The sequence below is a fragment of the Vipera ursinii genome (genome assembly GCF_947247035.1).
Source record: "Vipera ursinii genome assembly, chromosome: 2".
Lineage (NCBI taxonomy): Eukaryota > Metazoa > Chordata > Lepidosauria > Squamata > Viperidae > Vipera > Vipera ursinii.
The window spans coordinates 148327625-148346640 of NC_139513.1; the positions used below are offsets into that span (position 1 = coordinate 148327625).

General features: G+C 43.4%; 1 protein-coding gene across 3 annotated transcripts in view; it reads left to right on the plus strand.

Moving 5' to 3' along the window:
• The first annotated feature begins 4358 nt into the window (after positions 1-4358).
• ZNF385A (zinc finger protein 385A) overlaps positions 4359-19016 on the plus strand; it is a 191253-nt gene continuing 176595 nt past the window's right edge. For all 3 annotated transcript variants that reach the window (XM_083355012.1, XM_083355014.1, XM_083355013.1), the window contains exon 1: positions 4359-4746. In XM_083355012.1, the coding sequence (XP_083211138.1) occupies positions 4737-4746 (10 nt within the window). In that variant the 5' untranslated portion in view covers positions 4359-4736. The remainder of the gene's footprint in view (positions 4747-19016) is intronic.

Consider the following 19016-nt stretch of genomic DNA (forward strand, 5'->3'; position numbering starts at 1 on the left):
CAGAGTTCATTTGCATTTCAAAGCCTCTCCAATTCCTTAAGACCCTGGCTAGTGATTCACTGGCAAGGAGACAGTAAAATTTTAACAAGCCCTCTGGCTGGTTTCCTCAGGAGTACAGGAAGAGACAACATTCACAGAAACTCAATCCTAGAAACACGTCTCTGCCTCTTGCAAAATCAGCTGGAAAATGGCGAACTACTCATCTCCTTTTTATGGCAGGCATGCACAATTTCGAATCGCCTTTTGACTGAGCTTTGCTTGCAGGTAACATGCACATGTAGGATTGCAGACATAAGGAATTCAAATTATGTTTTTTTTTTGACTAAGCTTGTTTGCAGAAAACATGCATACTTTATATTGCAGACAGAAGGAATTCAAATTACATCTTCTGACTATTCTGAATCAAGCTGCTGTATTGTGATTGATCCCCTTGTTAAGACCCTGTGGTCTGTATTAGCAGATATTATCACTATTAACAGTTCTCTTCAGATAGCTGAACTCATGAAATACCTTGATCATCCAGAAATACCTTTATTGCATGCAGAGTAGAATACAGCATGATAAGGTGAGTTAGGAGATATTGTACAGTATTCCAAGGTCAGAAGATGGTAATAACTCACAGCGTCTGCACGTGAATCTGGAGCACATGTCTGCTGGTTATCACATGTCTTCCGGTTGTGAAGAAGCACATGTGTGTCCCAGTTATGGAGGAAGAAGCCTCCAGCGAGCAAGAAGGAGGAAGTCCATCCCAGAAAAGGGGAGGGGAGAGGAAATACATCATAGGATAGGAGGGGTCTGGCTGCCCACATTGTAATTTCCCCAAAACAGCCACGTGGTGGCAGCACATGAGGTTTGTGTTAATCTAGTGTCCATATAGGCTGCGTTACTGCTGTGAGCTTGGTTGAAATCCCTCGACTTCCAGCCACTCAACTCAAATATTAAATACAAAAATTTCAGTTTCTGCAGTCTCTTCACAAAGAGCAGCTGTGCAAAGTGAACCTTACAATCTCGCCTTTATCTGGAAAGACAGCATTGGGTTGAATTCATCATCTGGCCAACAATCTTTTCTGCAATGTTATCTGCTCTTTCAGTGTTTTATAAAGGTCAGTGACTGGGTTGACACAGCATATTAACCACTAAGTAGTACATGGTAGGAATCAGGTCATTATATCATATTCAACAAACTCTTGCATAAAATCCTGGATTAGGATAATAGTGGTATGTTGAGTCCAACCACTTAGTTCTACTTACCAGAGAACAGGAATTAAAGATCAATTGTGATTTGGCTTGCCCATTTTGTTGTGTCACCTATATTACTGCTAAGGAGTTTGTGAATATTTTTTAAAATATTTCTGCATAAATATGAAGCTCAAGAGAAAAGGGCCATGCAGCAAGACGCACAATGGCCAAACAATGGTTAAAAATGAAGACATGTTTGTATGTAATGTTTTGGAATGGCCAAGTCAAAGCCCTGAACTTAATCCTGTAACAAAGCTGTGGAATGACCTGCAAGGAACTTCACCAATGTCCCAGAGTTAAAGTTATCATGTAAGAAGGAATGGGCTAATGTTGCTTCAGGCCAATGTGCAGGACCAATCAGCAGATATTGGAAATGTTTACCGGTGGTCCTTAACTTATGATCAGCATTGAAATTCTGTCACTAAGCAATGAGGTCATTAAGTAAGTTGCACCTGATTTTTACAGCTTTTTTTTCCTGCGGTTATTAAACCAATAACACGATCATTAAGCAAATCCATCTTCCCCCACTGACTGTTGAACGTTCCCTGGGAAGGTCACAAATGGCAATCACACACAATCCTGGGACTTTGCAACCATTATAAGTACATGCTGGTCACCAAATTCCCAAATTGTGATCACGTGGCCACAGGGAGGCTAGGATGCTTGTGAGTTCGAGGACCAGTTGTATTATTTTTAGCAGCACTGTAACTTTGTACAATGGTTTAAAGAATGGTCATAAGTCAAGGACTACCTGTAATTGTGGTTATTGCTGCTGCAAGGGGACACGCCAGTTCTGAAAGCAAACATACTTTTGCCATACATAAATATGTAGCTTTGAATCATTTTCCTCGATGAATAAATGAGCAAGTATAATGCTTTTGACTCATTTGTTTTATTGGGTTTTCTTTATCTAGTTTTGGAATTTGTACAGATTACAAATAATTTCTTAGGTTATATTTATGCAGAAATGTTGAAAATTTCAAAATGGTTTACAAAGTGTTAAACCCTGCTGTACTTATTGGCTTCACATGTCTCAATTTAAACCTTTACAGATTTTACAAATACAGTATAAAAAACAAAGTTTACAAATACAGTGACTGGATTCATGTAATATATTATCTTAACCAGTACATAGTAGCTTCAATTTATCATGTTCTGAAAAAAAAAAACTGTGGATATAAAATGTTAGTTTGTAGAGATAATTATTACGCAAGGCTTTTTTTCTAAATGGTAAAGTGTGTGAATCATCAAATCATTTCAAGCAGTAAGGTACTTATGCTGTATTTGAGGTACTTCCGAAGACGAGGGATCTCAGATTTTACTCCAAAGCCTTACATTTATGGCACTGTAAATTTGTTAGCAAAAGAGCACGCTATAAACGAGAAAGTAAGTCCATTCACGGGATTGCTTTGCAAAATGCATACAGTTAAGAAAATGGTTAATATGCCACACTGCTGTGTTCATACAACACGTCAAACGTATCACGCAATGCTGTAACATGGTGGCCTGGCGCACTACATTCTTATGATGTGATATGTTTGTCTGCTACCCACTTATGTTTTGTGCTTTGTAAAAAAAAAAAAAGAGTGATGTCATAGCAAAGTAGGGATGCTTGACTGATTACAGCTGATGTCAAAAAAGCCGAGTAGGTTCAGATGCTGTCAGGATTTGGCTGAGAGATTATAAGGTTGCACACCTAATCGGATAACTTGCTACCAAGAAGGTAGTACCTAGGCAAATCTGGTGAGTCGCAGTTTGAAGAAAAGCTATAGGAGCGTATTGGTGAAGTCAGCAGGAATTTATTTTATTTTTATTTATTTTTATTTTAATCCCATTTATATCCCGCCCTTCTCCGAAGACTCAGGGCGGCTTACAATCTAAGCACAAATCAAATGTGCTTAGCAATAGCCTTCATTCTATGTATATGCCTGCTTATTAGGGCTTTCGCCCCCCCCCCCCAGCGGCATTATTACAAAGTCAGCTTAATTGCCCCCAACAATCTGGGTCCTCATTTTACCTACCTCGGAAGGATGGAAGGCTGAGTCAACCTTGAGCCTGGTGGGATGCGAACCTGCACTAATTGCAAGCAGCTGGTGTTAATTAAGCTTGACTCAAGAGCCACTTCTGATGAGTGTTTTTCGGCTTTGACTTAGAATAGTCTGCAGCCTCAGGCACTCGAGGCTTCCTCAAACCATCTCTCAATTATTGGATTCACTCAAGCAGACATGTCAAACACAAGGCCCGGGGGCCAGATCCGGCCCGCGAAGTGGTTTCATGTGGCCCACGAAGCCATCCTGGAAACAGTGAGGGAACGGCCCCCACTGCCTTGGCCCTGGCCCAGAGACCCTCCTTCTGCCAGAGACCCTCAGATCTGTCCCACTCCTGCCCAGGCCCCCATAGGCACCCTTGATGCGAACGATGTAGAGCTGCCACGCCCACCCAGTAGGCCATACACACTCTAGCCACGCCCACCCAGTAGGCCACGCCCACCCTGGCCACACCCACCCGGCCCCCTGAGGGCAACCGCAATGCTGATGTGGCCCTCAATGAAATTGAGTTTGACACCCCTGCACTCAAGGAAGGCAACGAATCCAACCGGCGGCCCTCTTCGAAAAAAGTCTTGAACCGCTACCGCAAACTTTCATTGGGACTACCAACCCAAGTCTTGGGTCTGCACGTTTTGTAGCGTTCGCCGCGCTGCTCCCCCCCCACCCCCCACCCGGCTCTTTTTTTTTTTTTTTTTTAGCGCCATCCCGCCAAGTAAGGGATTTGCAACCCGGCCCGGATTCGGTCTTTCAGCCGGCGGGCGTGTACGCGCTCTCGAGCACGCGCGCCTGAGCGCGAGCGGCCCCGTTCCCGACGCGCCGAAGGTGCGTTTTACCTGCTCGGCTGCCGCTGCGGGCTGAGCGTTCGCCAGCTCGACTTTGGGCGCGCGTGCGCGTGTGCGCGTGTGCGTGTGTGGGGGGGGAAGCGGGTGGGTAAGGGAAAGGACCCCCCCCTCCCGCTTGCGGTGGTGATTTTTTTTCTTTTTCTTTTTCTTCTTCTTCTTTTCTTCTTCTTCTTTTTTTGAACGAGTTGTCTTTGGTCCTTCTCATTGGGCGCCCGAAGTGGCGCCGCGACCAATTGCAAAGCAGGGAGGGTGCGCGAGCCGCCTGCCCGGGGCGGGGGGGTGGTGTAGAGCGAAGGCTTGTGCTTCGCTGCGCTGACATTTTTTTTGGCGATGCCTCCTTTTACTCCGGCTCTCTTCGTCGCGAGCCCTGCTGTTCCGGGGGGCCCTGTGCTGCTGCTGCCGCCGCCGCTGCTGCCGCTGTGTCGTCTGGCCCGTTCCTAGCACCGCCGCCGCCGCCGCCGCAGCGGACACGGGGGAGGCGGAGGAAGAGGCGGCGGCGGAGGCAGCAGCAGCAGCTGCTGATCCTCTGCCTCGGCAGCTGCCATCCCTGCTGCGCCGCGGCCAGACCAGACGCAAGGTGCTGCTCCGCAGCGAAAGCTGAGCAGGGATGATCCTAGGTGAGTGGCGGCTTCTTCGGCTTCCGACTTCTCCCCCGTCTTTGCACCTTGCAGTTTCCCTGAGTCTCCTCGCTCTTCCTCTCGTCCTCTTTTAGGTAGCCTCTTCCTTCCTTTGCCCCCCCCCCCCGCCGTTTTCCTCGGCTTCCTCGCTTCACTTGTCTCTTCTGTCGTGCCATCCCTTATTTCCCGCCTGTGGACTCTCTTACTTTGCCCTTTCCTCAAGCCACGGAGGCGTTAGCAAAAAGCTCCCCTGCTTCCGTTTAGCAGGATAGCCTGGCACCTCTTTTTTTTCCAGATGGGAAATGATGGCTGTCGGAAAGCTGGTTGTGCCTGTCAGAAAAAGGTGGTAAGTGAAGGGCACTTCCTTAAGATCCCTGCTTACGTTCCCCCTCCCGTGCCTATATACGGTTTTAAGTCATCGGAATTCCAAAGAAACCCACAGCCCGATGGCATTGTACTGTACCTTCCCCCCCTCCCCTCTTCAAACAGGGCTCGGGTCTGCGTCACAAGGTGGAAGTTATTGAACTGTTCTGAACAGCAGCGCTGAGGGAAGGATGAGGTGGGGAGAAATGAGATGAACTGCGAGGATGAGGGAGCTTTACAATGAAGTGAGGAGAATATCCCAACAGAAGAGAAGGCTGTGCGGGGGGGGGGGCAATTGGGGGGGAGCTTAATAGTAAAAACTCAAGACAGGGAACATCGTTGTTCTTGGTGCATCCCTGAAAAAGGAACTCCAGATTCCCCATCAACTTGGGAACCCTGTTTCAGCATTGCCAGGCTATGGAATAAGTCGTTCTCCCCCCCCCCCCCCCACACACACACTTTACTCAAGGGTTGTTGGGTGAGAGAGGAGAGCTGGTTGCCAGGCAGGAGATGTGGAGGGGAAAGAGGAGGGGAGAGAGAGAGAGAGAGAGAGAGAGAGAGAGAGAGAAGGGGAGAGAGAGAGAGAGAGAAGGAGAGAGAGAGAGAGAGAAGGAGAGAGAGAGAGAGAGAGAAGGAGAGAGAGAGAGAGAAGGAGAGAGAGAGAGAGAGAGAAGGAGAGAGAGAGAGAGAAGGAGAGAGAGAGAGAAGGAGAGAGAGAGAGAGAGAGAGAGAGAGACTGATTGACTGGATGAAACCCTTATTTTGATAAACTGACTCTTGAAGCATTAGTGTTGACCTAGATCTCTATGCATGGAGAGGGAGGTTGCTCCCAGATGCAGCCAGATAGATGTTCCTCCTTTTTGTCTTTCCCCACCTTCAGAGACTTTCTCTCTGTTTGGTGAGAGGGGGGGGGCAGGTGGGTCAGATTATGAAGCTGCCCATCATTTGGAATTGGCAGTGATGCTAATTGGGACACTGTCCTATAATTCTCTCTACATACATCAGTAGAATCATTTTGAGTCAGTTATTGCTCAAGTTGAATGCAGGTTCAAGAGTACCCATCATGGGTTATTCCTCGCCCCCCTCCTTATTTTTGACCTACTATATACCCTGTTGGGCAGTTTCCATTCATGGTGTTGTAGAAAGGTTGAAGTCTTCTCTCCGTGTATCCCCTCTGTTAGGGATAAAAGTTGGATTCTAGTGAGAGTTGACTTAGATGCCAGTGGTGATTCTGAGTTACTCAATTTATAGCAAAATAAAAAATGTCGTGCTTACAATATATGGACAACACGCCTCTTGGGGAGTATTTGATCGCAGGAAAAGATCTGAATTGTGGGGCCAGGCCAGCTTTTGGATAAACTGGCTGCATGTCTCAACTATGAGCATACCTTGTTTGGGGTGAGGAGGGGGCTAGAAAAATGCACAACTTGGATGGAGGTACGTAGAGAAAGCTTGTTCTTTTCTCATACCTCCCTGCATTCCAGAAGACATAATTGAGAGAGAGAGAGAGCCTTCTGATCTCTGTTGCCTAGGGGGATAAACAAAGTTTGTAAGGGAGAGGAAGTCTCAAAATAACAGAGGATGGAAATGAAAATGAGGACATACTATCCTGGTCAGCTCTTCTACCGCTAGAAGTACTGCTTTTGTGTTGCTTGGCGTTTGATGGGTGGCTGGGGGAGCAAAATACCTAAAGCTGTCAGGGTCTGGAGTCAGGTCACACAAAGAAGAACTTAGGCAACAAAAACAAAAAGGTCACAGAGCAGGAATACCTCCAGCATCCCAAATTTTGGTGTCCTTTGGTGTCATACTTTTCTCATCTATTTCTCTATTTGCAAATTCCTTATCCAGTTCTGTAGAAGCCCATTTTGACCTTGCAAACAAATCCACAACCTTCAGATTGTCTTCTGCAATCTCTTTAGCCAGCTGTGTGCTTTGCCTAGGGCCAGATTCTGCTTAGGATAATCAGTCCCAGTCAGGCAGACATTTGTTCCCTCCCTATTGTCCCCCAATCTTTGACACTGTATCCTTCTGTCAAAAAATAACATGTTGTGTTTCTCTCTCACCCCCATCCGGCAGATCTGATTGGCACCCTGCTTCCTCTTTCCTGGATACCTAAGCCTTGTGCAAGAATGGCCCAGGAAGGGAAGCAGTTCTGATCTGTGATCTCTGCCACTGAATCCTAGGGATTGTCTGCTAATCCTGCCTGACTTCTTGATTACAACGGCTATTCACTTTTCTTCCCTTCCTTCTGTCTATGGGCCTAGCGTTGACATTTGAGGAGGTCGGGCTCTGGCTTAACCAGAGTTTTATCCCCATTTTGCTAAACAATATTGGAAACCACAGCTCAGGAGTGGAAAGAGAAAGGGTCATATGCGCCATTGTAGAGAAAGCTCTCATTGCCTCTAATCACTGCTCACATCCTTCTTTATTTTGCCTCTTCTTCCCTCAGGCTTCTTTGCCTCATTCGAAATCTGCCATCTGTCTAAATCTCCGTGCTTTTCCAGTTTCTCTTTGCAGTACACCTTTCTTTATCCATTTCTTCTCTCTCTGATCTAGTGTTGGGTTTCAAGCCGCATAGCGGTTTGTGTGTCAGAGACATGGAACTGGGCCAGAAGCCCCGGTGTTTCCCAAGTAAGTTTCTGACTTGCTATTGGGATGGGAAACAACAAGATTGGCATGCGAGCCCCTTTGTGGGGCTGTGCTGGATGTGACGTAGTTATTTCTTTTGAGTACACAAACCAGCATGTCTCAGCATGGTCCGGCTGAGACAAAAATGAGGTTTCCAATTTTGTTTAGTGTATTGCAGCCTTGGCTACTTATATTCACAAGTTGTATATTCTCGTGTATTCATTGGACAAGGTAGGCAACAACCAGCATTATGCTTCCATTTGTAAAATGGGAAAAATCATGAACTGGATGGATATGAAAATGAGTCACATTGCTTTAGAAATGACTAATAAATAAGAAGGGATTTGCAACATAATATTTTAAGGGATGACAGTTTTCAGTAATGACATTCCAAGAAACATGCAAGCACAGTTACAAAACAGGGATGCAAGCACAGTTACAAAACAGGGATTGAAGCCAAGGAAAGTAACCCCGTGAAGTTGAACATAGGGCAAACAGGGTGTCCAACTATGGGGGTTTAATTATATGCTTTCTCTGAACCAGAGAGGGTGGTACGGCTGGTGGTAATCCAAACAGTAAGAATTATGACCTTGTAAACCGGGTAAGAAGTCACTGAACAATTTGGTAATAATGGGATCTGGAAGCCACAGTTGCAATCAGGCAAAAGATTATGGTGCAATTGTCAGTGATGGTGATTAAGTGGGGGTGGAGTTGAGTATAGGGACAAAATATAACGCAGAATGGACTTAGGAAATCTGTGGTGTAATTTTGTGAACCACATTGGGGTACGGGACAAGGGAATTGCCATACAGCAAATCTTCCCACAAAGCGGAGCAGCCAAAATAATTTATCAAATGCGCTTAATGGACAGTTTAAGTTAAAACCCATCCATCCCTTACCTCCCCACCCCCCGAATAACTTATTATCCTTTCCTTTTGAGAAGTCTTTGTTTCATAGAAAGTTACATTCCTCTCCTCATTCTCTCCCTCCTGTTGGACTACTGAATGCCTTCCAGGATACAACGTACCAGACCATCCGTGCTCCAACCGAATTTGGTCCTCCTTGCTAAAGCTGGCAGCAGGAACTGGCCTGGGCATTGCTTGCACTTTGCCTGATTTCTCAGCCAAATCTGCTTTGTGCTGCCTCGAGCATGGCTGAGTGGTTGTTGTCAATAATGCCCACAGCTGAATGTTTTCAGGCTCTGTTGTCTACTGCTTGGAATCACTGTTTTTTTTCCTCTTTTTTTTCCTTCTAAAGGCCTTGGTTGTTTTTCTTCCTGGCATTTATCTTATCTCCTTCCTCCTGAGGTAGTGGGGAAAAGGGTGCCATGGAACTGATGTACAGAATTCTTCGTGGCAGAGTTGGAGGTCCAACATATGCCAGGCATTGGCCTGGATGAAGGAAAGGGAAGAGTCAGGCTCCTTGGGCTGCCCTTGGCTGTTGTTGTGAATTAAATATAGCACATTCTGTGTCAATTTGGTTCATTTCATCTCGAGTCCAGGAGCTGTACTTCTGATCTCCAAGGAGCCTTTAGCAGAAGGAAAATATAGGGCAAGATTATGGGAGGTTTATACACAAGGCAAATGGTTCCAAAAGCTATCTTGCAGAAAACTTGAAGTGAAAAATTGAACGTGTGCTTCTGAATAGGGGGGGGGGGAGAGGAAGGAGTGAGAGAGCGAGAGAGATGCTGCCATTTGGTGAAAGAAAGGAACTTTTCCCTTAGCAGGGGCTTAAGAAGCCAAAAGTATGCCGCTTACCTAAGCATGAGTAGGTATATGTGAAAAAGTGCAGGATATGTTTTAAAAACAAAACACATATTAAAAAAAAAGTTTCTGTTCTAAACATATTGAGGTGCAGTCATGGGTGGTGAAGCCTAGCTTTGGATCACTGAACGCATCTTTCCCTTGTTGACGATGTTCTATTTTTTCCCAGGGATTATCCTAAATACAGCATCATCTCCAACCTCATCTCACTAGTAAGGCCTGCAGTGTTCCGGGTGATCTTTCAAAGAGCTCTGTTCCTTGCCAGTGTAGAGAAACACACAGCACCCAGTGCAGGGAGAGACGGGGAGGGGCAGGAGGCTGGGGAAGGGGAGTCAAAGAGTGGGGAGGAAGAAGGAGATCTGCCAATGTTGAAGGTACCCCTGTAAAATGAGAGGAATGGTGCATCGAAAACAGCAGAAATAGTGGAGTGCAAGTGGTGTGCGTGTCTTTGTGTGTGCCTCTCTGTATGTGTATAATGTGTGTGTTCATTCCCAGGAAATGTTTTTTTGTTCCTTTCAGTCTTCACACCGCAAAATTTAGGAAAGTTTGTAAGGACCCAAGCATTTGATGCTGCCTTTTCAGTGTCTGTGTCTCTCTCTCTGCCCAGTTGTTTCAAGCTAAGCAGCAAGTGCAGAATATGTTATATAAGAGTGCTGATGATTGAATGTGGGTTTACTGAGTGCCATTGATTGTTTTGCTGAGAAATGCCCGGCATGATGAGTGGAGTGGCAGTAAAGCCACAGCTATCTCTGGCCTTGGCTGCAGCAACTCCTTGGGGGCCAGTTAAGACAGGCTGGGAGCCGAGAGGGTGGAAGGGCCAGAGGCAGCAATGGTGGAAGCCCCTGACTGCTGAGTTCACTGGAAGAGGCTGCTGATTCCTCATCTCTTTTTTAAAAAAATGGTGATGTAGTGAAGGAGCCAACCGGGGTGCTGGTGGTGCTGGTGGTATGTTAAAACTTTATTGGTAGGTTCCCGCCTGTAAAATGGAAAGTTTGATATCCTGACATTCCTTTTCCCTTGCTAATCAGCGTGTAGTGACAGCGAACACATTTGTACTTTCACTATGAATTAAGTTGCTTAAAATTGCCTCCCCAATGACTGTAAAGCATCATCCAAGTTTGTTAAATTAATTAAGTTTCTATATTATTTGTCATTGACATGCAAAAGAAGCTAATTTGAATCTTGGCAGTTTCCGAGTAAATCTCCAATTGTAGTATGTTAGAAAAGTTAGCAGGCTTAGAGATTTTGCACAGTTCCTTTATCTGAAGCAGAATCCTGTGCAGTTTGGACCTTTCCTTTTCATAACAAGTAGAAGATCAAGAAAATGCATCAGCTGGATGAATTGGGTTTTGACTCTGTTTAAAAATTACATTTTAAAAATACACGCAAAGAGCTTCCCAGGATTATTCCTTTACTAACTGAAGTTAAAAGTTTTTCTTTTACGGCTCCTTCTTTGGGGTGGGAGGCAGAATATTGAAACTGATATTGCATGGATGTATTTTTCTCAGCTACAGTACGGACAGAGGTGTGTTAAAATGATGCTGCCTTAATTGACCACCCACAAGCAGCACCTGAAACTGGGAAGGAAACTTGGAAATCTTGATTTCCAACATTCCTGGACTATCTATCTCACCAATCAGATTTGGGGTGTTTGTTGACCTAATTCCTTAGCTGAAATTTGGATCTTCTCCATTTGCTTTATCAGTTTTCCCTACAGTGAACACGATGTTCTGAATGGTGTGTAAATGTGGTTTATCTATTTTACTATTGCAATTACGTATTGCAATTTGTTTGTGGCATACAAACAAAAACACCTTAAGTGAATCCAAGGACTCAGTAGTCCAAGAAGGAAAAACAGGAATCATCTAAAATATATAATGTAAAAACTGTAAACAGCCACCAAATAGGGCAGACAGGCAGAAGTCTAGCAGAGCACATCCACGAACACAATGAAAACTCAGTAATTTCACAATATGTGGACAGAGTTTGAAACCACAATTCCATCTGTGAAACTGTGAGCATCTTAGACCAAACTAAACCCCAAAATGCCAGGGAATTCCTGGAAGTTTGGCATTCAGACAATTCAGCCTTCAGTAGACATATAAAACCAAACCACATTCACATACCATTTAAAAATGACATGAAATGAAAAATGAAATGAAAAACAAAGAAGGAAACCAATCGTCTGCAGAAGCCAAAACTCAGATAAGCAGGGATTAATCAACAGACAAACAAGCAGAAAACAATACCTTGATTAAGGAAGTACCAAGGGAAAAACCATACTCCCAGCAAAACGAAGCAAGACAAACTATTGTATATAAACAGGGAACATATCCCATACTCACTTGCATTGATGATATTATCTAGTTGGGTAATGAAATGTCTGCAAGCAAACAACCAAACTCAGAAAGTGCCAAAATGCCACAGTAAGTCTTACCTGTCTTTAAGGGATGTTCCATCTTCCTGAAGTGGGGTACCCTGATGACTCATTGAGATTCTTTCTTACCTTGTAGGAATATGAATACAAATCCACAAATCATTGTTATATTTATTGATTATCCTAATTGTTTTTACAAAGAGTGTCTTAATTCATTGGCTATACAGTAGTTGATGTATAGAATAGAATAGAATAGAATAGAATAGAATAGAATAGAATAGAATAGAATAGAATAGAATAGAATAGAATAGAATAGAATAGAACAGAGTAGAGTAGAGTGTAGAGTGTAGAGTATAGAGTATAGAGTATAGAGTATAGAGTACAGAGTATAGAGTATAGAGTATAGAGTAGACCTGGAAGGGACCTTGGAGGTCTTCTAGTCCAGCCCCCTGCTCAACCAGGAGAACCTATACCATCTCAGACAAGTGACTGTCTAGTCTCTTAAAAATCTCCAGTGATCTAGTCCAGTGCCCATGATTTCTGGGGGCAAGCTGTTCCACTGGTTAATTGTCCTCACTGTCAGGAAGTTTCTCCTTAAATCCAGGTTGCTTCTCTCTTTGATCAGTTTCCAACCATTGTTTCTTCCTGCCTTCTGGTGCTTTGGTGAATAACGTGACCTCCTCTTCTTTGTGGCAGCCCTTCAAATACTGGAATACTGCTATCATGTCTCCCCTATTTCTTCTTTTCTTTAGACTAGCCAAAATCAAGTCCTGCAGCCGTTCTTTGTATGTTTTAGTCTCCAGGCCTTTGATCATCTTAGTTGCTCTTCTCTGATTTTTTTTCAAACTCTCAACATCTTTTTTGTGATATGGTGACCAAACCTGGCTGCAGTATTCCAGGTGTGGTCTTACTAGGTTTTATAAAGTGGTACTATTACTTTGCATGATCTTGATTCTATGCCTCTGTTTATACAACCCAGGATTGTATTAGCTTTTTTGGCTGCTGCTGCACACTGCTGGCTCGTAGTCAAGTGATCATCCACTAGGACTCCAAGGTCCTTCTCACAGTTACTATTTTTGAGCCAAGTCTCACCTAATCTGTACTTGTACCTTGATTTTTCCTGCTTAAATGTAAGGCTTTGCTTTTCTCCACATCGAAACTCATTTTGTTGGACAGGGCCCATTGTTCAAGTTTGTCAAGATCTTTTTGGTTGCAATGGGTGGGCTGCTAGTGGAGGCCAATAGAAAGTCAGATTATGTGACTGTATCATTCCAGTTTCTCATAAAAAGATGATTGTAGGGATAGGGAAGCAACATGAGTTCAGCATCTGGAGCTAACCTAGTAGTTGTTTGATGTACTTGATTTCCAATGGAAGGAACTTCTCAAATATAACTCTGAAACTCAGAAAAGCTACAATTCCCAAAATTCTGAAAAATGAAGCCATAACAATTAAATCTAGAACTCATTTTCTTACTGAAGAATCTACCTGTTTTCATTTTTTTAAAAGAAAGAATACAGAAGCATTTAGAGGTCTTCAGCTGATCTCAGAAATTAAGCTATGTCAGCTCCGGGTAATATTTAGATAGGCAATTCCAGAGCTATTGTGTTGACTGGAAAGTTGAAAAATCATCCCAAAGAGAAATCAGTTCTGCAACGTGTGGATGCAATCTTCACCTGAAAACTTGTTTACCTTTAGTAAAAATGCTGCTACCAAATCTCCTTCAGTGTTTGCAAATTGATGTGCGAAGGTGGTATCAAGATGCCAGACTGGGCTCTTCTATAACAAAATGGATAATCATGTGCGGAAAATATTCAATACTTTCAGAATAATACGTGTGTACATGTTGTCAAGTGATATGGAAAGAACAGGTTCTTAAAAATAAAACTATGGAACTTAAAATGGGAAAATACCTGTGAAGATACAACTGTGTCATTGACCAAGAATATAATGGGAAACTATCTGCCACCCAGGGAGCATGACTCTAATTGGTGCTGCAATGCACAGGTCATGATTTTTGATTAGGCATCTGTTTGGGATCTTGCTTGAAAATGTCAATTTTCAATATGGATACATCCTAAGGTCTACTAAGGCAGGGGTAGGCAACCTTGGCTGTTTTATGACTCGTGGACTTCAACTTCCAGAATTCCTGAGTCAGCATGGCTCAGCTTGGAAACCTCTCACTTTTCCCTCAGCGTGGCTGGCTTAGGAATTCTGGAAGTCCATGAGTCATAAAAGAGCCAAGGTTGCCTACCCCTGATCTAAGGGCTTGTGTAAGTTTTTTACTTGCTGACGATGATCCCTGATTGTTCTTCTGCTCCAAACTATCTCTCTGAATGGAGGATCCCAGCTAGAGCAATACCTGCCCTTCCTAAAGTCTTTTCTGTCACAGGCTGAGTCAGGCTTCCAGACAGCTTTTGCTGCTTTTATGTAACCAGGTAGACACAGCTTTAGTGGCTATTTTTATCTCCTTAGCGGCATCTCATTTGTGGGTTTGTATCAATTGCCCAGATTTTTAACTGCAGTAAATTGAATGTTTCTCCAGAGATAGCAAGATAAAATGCACTATTTTCTCTTGGGAGAGCAGATTTTCCAAGCATTGGTACCCATGTTCACCTTTGACTTCCTTCGTGACCTTGAGTTGTTGGGCTCACTTTGCTGAGTTGCTGTTTAGACAATTAGCCTGGTTGCAGTAGCTTGGTACTCAATCCTCAGTATTCTGGGAATATTTTTTGTATTTACAAGGAAGAAGATCAACATCTTTCCGTTCAAAACAGTGATTGCATATAGCATCTTTTAACAACTATCGGCATCTTTTAGTTTGGGAGAAACAATAGGCTGGAAAGTCTTGATTTATCTTCATCTCAAAGATTTGTTGGTTAACAAATTCTAGTTTTTGATTCTTTACACCCTGCACATAAAATGAGAATAATCAGTGGTAACCTTGTGGATCAAGGACTCATTAATTTTTTGATCTGAATACTGCTCAGTGTCTGTGGTGAGTTATGGCCTTGTAGTAAAAAGGGAAAGATATACTGTATTGTCCATCTTCAGAGTCTTCGTTGTCTTCATTATCAATCGGCAGATGAGTCTCCATATTTCTCTGCGTAGAATTCACTTCCCTTTTGAACAAATATAGATGTAAGAAGCGAACATAACTATTCATTATTCCTGATGATTTCTGGGCTTCTTCAGGATAGCTGGATGATCCTACATATTACAAATTAAAATGTTGTTCTTCAACAATATCTACCAAAATTTTCTCCTCACATTCTACTGCTGTTACAATCTAACTGTTGTGTTCTCTGTACTATTAAATCAGAATGCTGCTTCTTCTATTTTTCTTTTTTCTTTTCTTTTCTTTTCTTGCAACCTGGACTTGGTCCCATGTAGTGTCATCCTGGACTCCTTTCTTATTATTCCATTTTTATAGGGTGAGGAGAAAATGGAGTGGTGGTGATATCTTAAAACACTGCATCAAAGTTAGTTGAATTAGATACCTAGTTGGTCTGAAGGTAAATAATTTGCTCAGTCAAAGCTGAAGCACACCCGCTAGTGGTTTCTTTCTCTTTGGGACTCTGCTTCTCGAGATAAGAAATGGAGGCATCCCTTTGTTGAATCTTCTCTAGTCTTAATTCCTCGAAGCGTATTAGCTGATTTTTCTTGAGGCTATTAGAGAGAAGAGCCATTCTTTTTGACACAATAGTTTTCTCTGATGATCTTTGGAGATTAAATGTGTGCTGAAAGGTATGGACCACAGACACGGTGTAGTAAAGTGGAAATTTAAAAAAAAAAGCCAAAGCAGCTGCATATTAATTCATTTCACTGATATTCTGCCTTTTCCCGTGAGAACCTGAACATGACATGTATGCTTTTCCTTCCTTATTTTATCTTCACAATTGGTGGGTTCAGCTGGACAAAGGTCAACAATAGGCTTCGTAGCATGATGAGGATTTGAACTCCAGTTTTTTCTACCCTTCATCCAGCTCTCCCAACCTCTTGGAACCAATGTTTGCTGCTGCTGTTTCTGGCCAGACTTCTCTTAATGAAGTGGGCCTGATTCAGAGCCCTCTTGGCTAGCTCCATGTGCCTTTGCTTTCTAGTAAGGAGTGTAGAGCAGAGGCAGAGATTGATAGGAAATATTTTAGAAGAGCCTCTCTTTTTCAGGCATTGCACTGTTTGCTAAACCTGAAAGTAGTATACTTTTCTCCTGTGTTGGAGAAAACATCATTTGATGTTTTATGACAGGGCTTTTCAACCAGTGGTACAGGTACCACCTGTGGTACATTGACCCCTGGCAGATGGTATGCAACTATCCTAGAAAAGTGGTAGCGGGGGAGGGGAATGAGCTGAACCTGTGGCAGCACCACACAAGCCTGAGAAAGAGACCGCTGGAGCTGCAGGGCTGTCAGGGCTCAGCGGAAGTGCCAGGATCAGTGCCAGGCTCCAGCTGGAGCTCACCGCTGATCCCAGTGCTTCTGCTGAGCCCAGAAGAAGCGCTGATCAGCTGGAATGTTGCAGCATCCCCAGGCTCTTGTGATTTACATTCAGATGCTTGTCAACTGATTCATATTTATGACGGTCACAGTGTCCCAGGGTCATGTGAAATGACCAAAACCTGCTGCAACCACCCAGCGGGGGGGGGGAAATAAAAACCAAACACACCCCCACCCCCACTGCCAATCCTCAACAGAAATACTCACAACAATTAAAACCTTGGGCAGGAGGAAGAGCACCGCCATGCGGGCAGGCAGGTGTCTTGCTCAGCTGTGGCTTGGGGGGCACCTTTTCAGTGCCATTGTAACTTCAAACAGTCACTAAATGAACTGTTGTAAGTTGAGGACTACCTGTACTTCATCACTTTTTTCCCTTTTTTGGTCATCAGGTTTTTGACACCTTGCTAGGTGACTGGTGATACTCGGATGTTGCCATATCCTAAAAGTGGTACAATGGGTGAAAAGGTTGAAAAGCCCTGTTTTATGACAGCACCTCTTCAGATTTAAAAAAAGATTTCATTCCTATAAATTATGGCTTGAGAAACCTTATTTCATCATGTTCTGGTTGTCTTTGGTAACTGTTCTGTGGGATAGTATAATCATTGCCATCCGAATGCTTCATCCATCATCAAAGGCACATGCTTAGATTTACTTCTCAGCTCTTTTCTTTCCATCCACACCACTGCCTATCCTGTCTTCATTTCCTCTTGCAGTAGCCAGCCTATCCAGTTTTAAAAGCCTCAGGAGCATCTGTCCAGTTGTTCTTCAGAGAGAGGTTCTTTAGCATGTGAAGTGCGCTACATCGCTACATCGCTTCTTGGTGGCTTATGTTGTGGTTGTGCAGTGTTGTACATGCAATAGAAATAATTTCATTTATCTTTCAATCTGACATTCTGGAGAACAAGCTAAGAAACAATTCTGGACAATGGCATCCCTTAACAACCTGCAGTAAAAAAATGTTAATATAGTTTCTGCAAGAGAAACAAAATAAAAGTTACAGATGTGGAGGGGGGAACAAGCATAAGACACAGAGGTTTTGTTACACAACTACACTAAGTAGGCTGAACTACAGTTAGGTATTCTAGTTTAGATGTAAAGTTTTGATATACTGTAGTTTTATCTCACTGTGGAAAATGAACATTGCTTTACAAGTACCTTCCCCATTTTTATCTTGTCCATGAATGCAAAAACTGATTTTTTGCCCTTGAATACAAAAGTCATAAGATTTTATAGATTCATAGTATGTAAGGATTGGGGATAATCTAGCCAGGGGTAGGCAACCTTGGCTATTTTATGACTCATGAACTTCAACTCCCAGAATTCCTGAGTCAGCATGGCTGGTTCAGGAATTCTGGGTACTGAAGTCCACAAGTCATAAAAGAGCCAAGGTTGCCTACCCCTGATCTAGCCCAACTCTGTGCCCAGTGTAGGAGTCCAGTAATACTTCATGTCCCATACATGGCCTCCCAGCCTCTGTTTATACATACCAGAGAAGGAAGCTACAAAGACAGACCGTTTCATTATTGAACAGCTCTTATCATTAGAAAAAATTTCCCAATGTCCAACTTTCTCTTCTGATCAGATCTCTTCCATTTTCTATAAGGAAAGCCCTTCAGTTGTTTGAAGGGAGTTAACATGTATCCCCATAATCTTTTTCACACTAAATATATCCAACATCTTCAGCCATTCCATGTAAATGTTTCTTTCAGATCCCTTATCATCTTGGTTGCTCTTCCCTTGATATTCTCCAGTTTGTAAGCATCCTTCTTAAATGGTGTGCTCTAAATTGGATGGAATGTTCTTGGAGTGTAGACTGATAAATACAGAATAGAGAAGACCAGAGGTGGTTTCTGATGTTTGACACTACACTTGTTGCAGCTTAGGACTGCCTATGCTTCTTTTGCAGCTGCATCACATTCCTGTCTCATGTTCAGCTTGTTGTTGTTAGTTGCGAAGTCATGTCTGACCCATCGCAACCCCATGGGCAACCTTCCTCCAGGCCTTCCTGTCCTCTACCATCTTCTGGAGTCCATTTAGGCTCACGCCTACTGCTTCAGTGACTCCATCCAGCCACCTCATTCTCTGTCATCCCCTTCTTCTCTTGCCCTCAACCTTTCCCAGCATTAGGCTCTTCTCCAGTGAGTCCTTCCTCTCATTAGGTGGCCAAAGTATTTGATTTTCAACTTCAGGATCTGGCCTTCTAAAGAGCAGTCAGGGTTGATGATCTCTAGGATTGACCAGTTTGATCACCTTGAAGTCCAAGGGACTTGCAGGAGTCTTCTCCAGCACCATAGTTCAAAGGCTTCAATTCTTTGGCACTCAGCCTTTCTTATGGTCCAACTTTCACAGCCATACATTGCAATTGGGAAGACCATAACCTTGACTATACACACTTTTGTTGGCAGGGTGATGTCTCTGCTTTTTAGTGTGCTGTCTAGATTTGCCATGGCTTTCCTCCCTAGGAGCAAGCGTCTTTTAATTTCTTGGCTGCAGTCCCCATCTGCAGTGATCTTGGAGCCCAGGAAAATAAAATCTGTCACTACCTCCATTTTTCCCCCATCTATTTGCCAGGAATTAAGAGGGCTGGATGCCATGATCTTGGTTTTCTTAATGTTTAGTTTCAATCCAACTTTTGCACTCTCCTT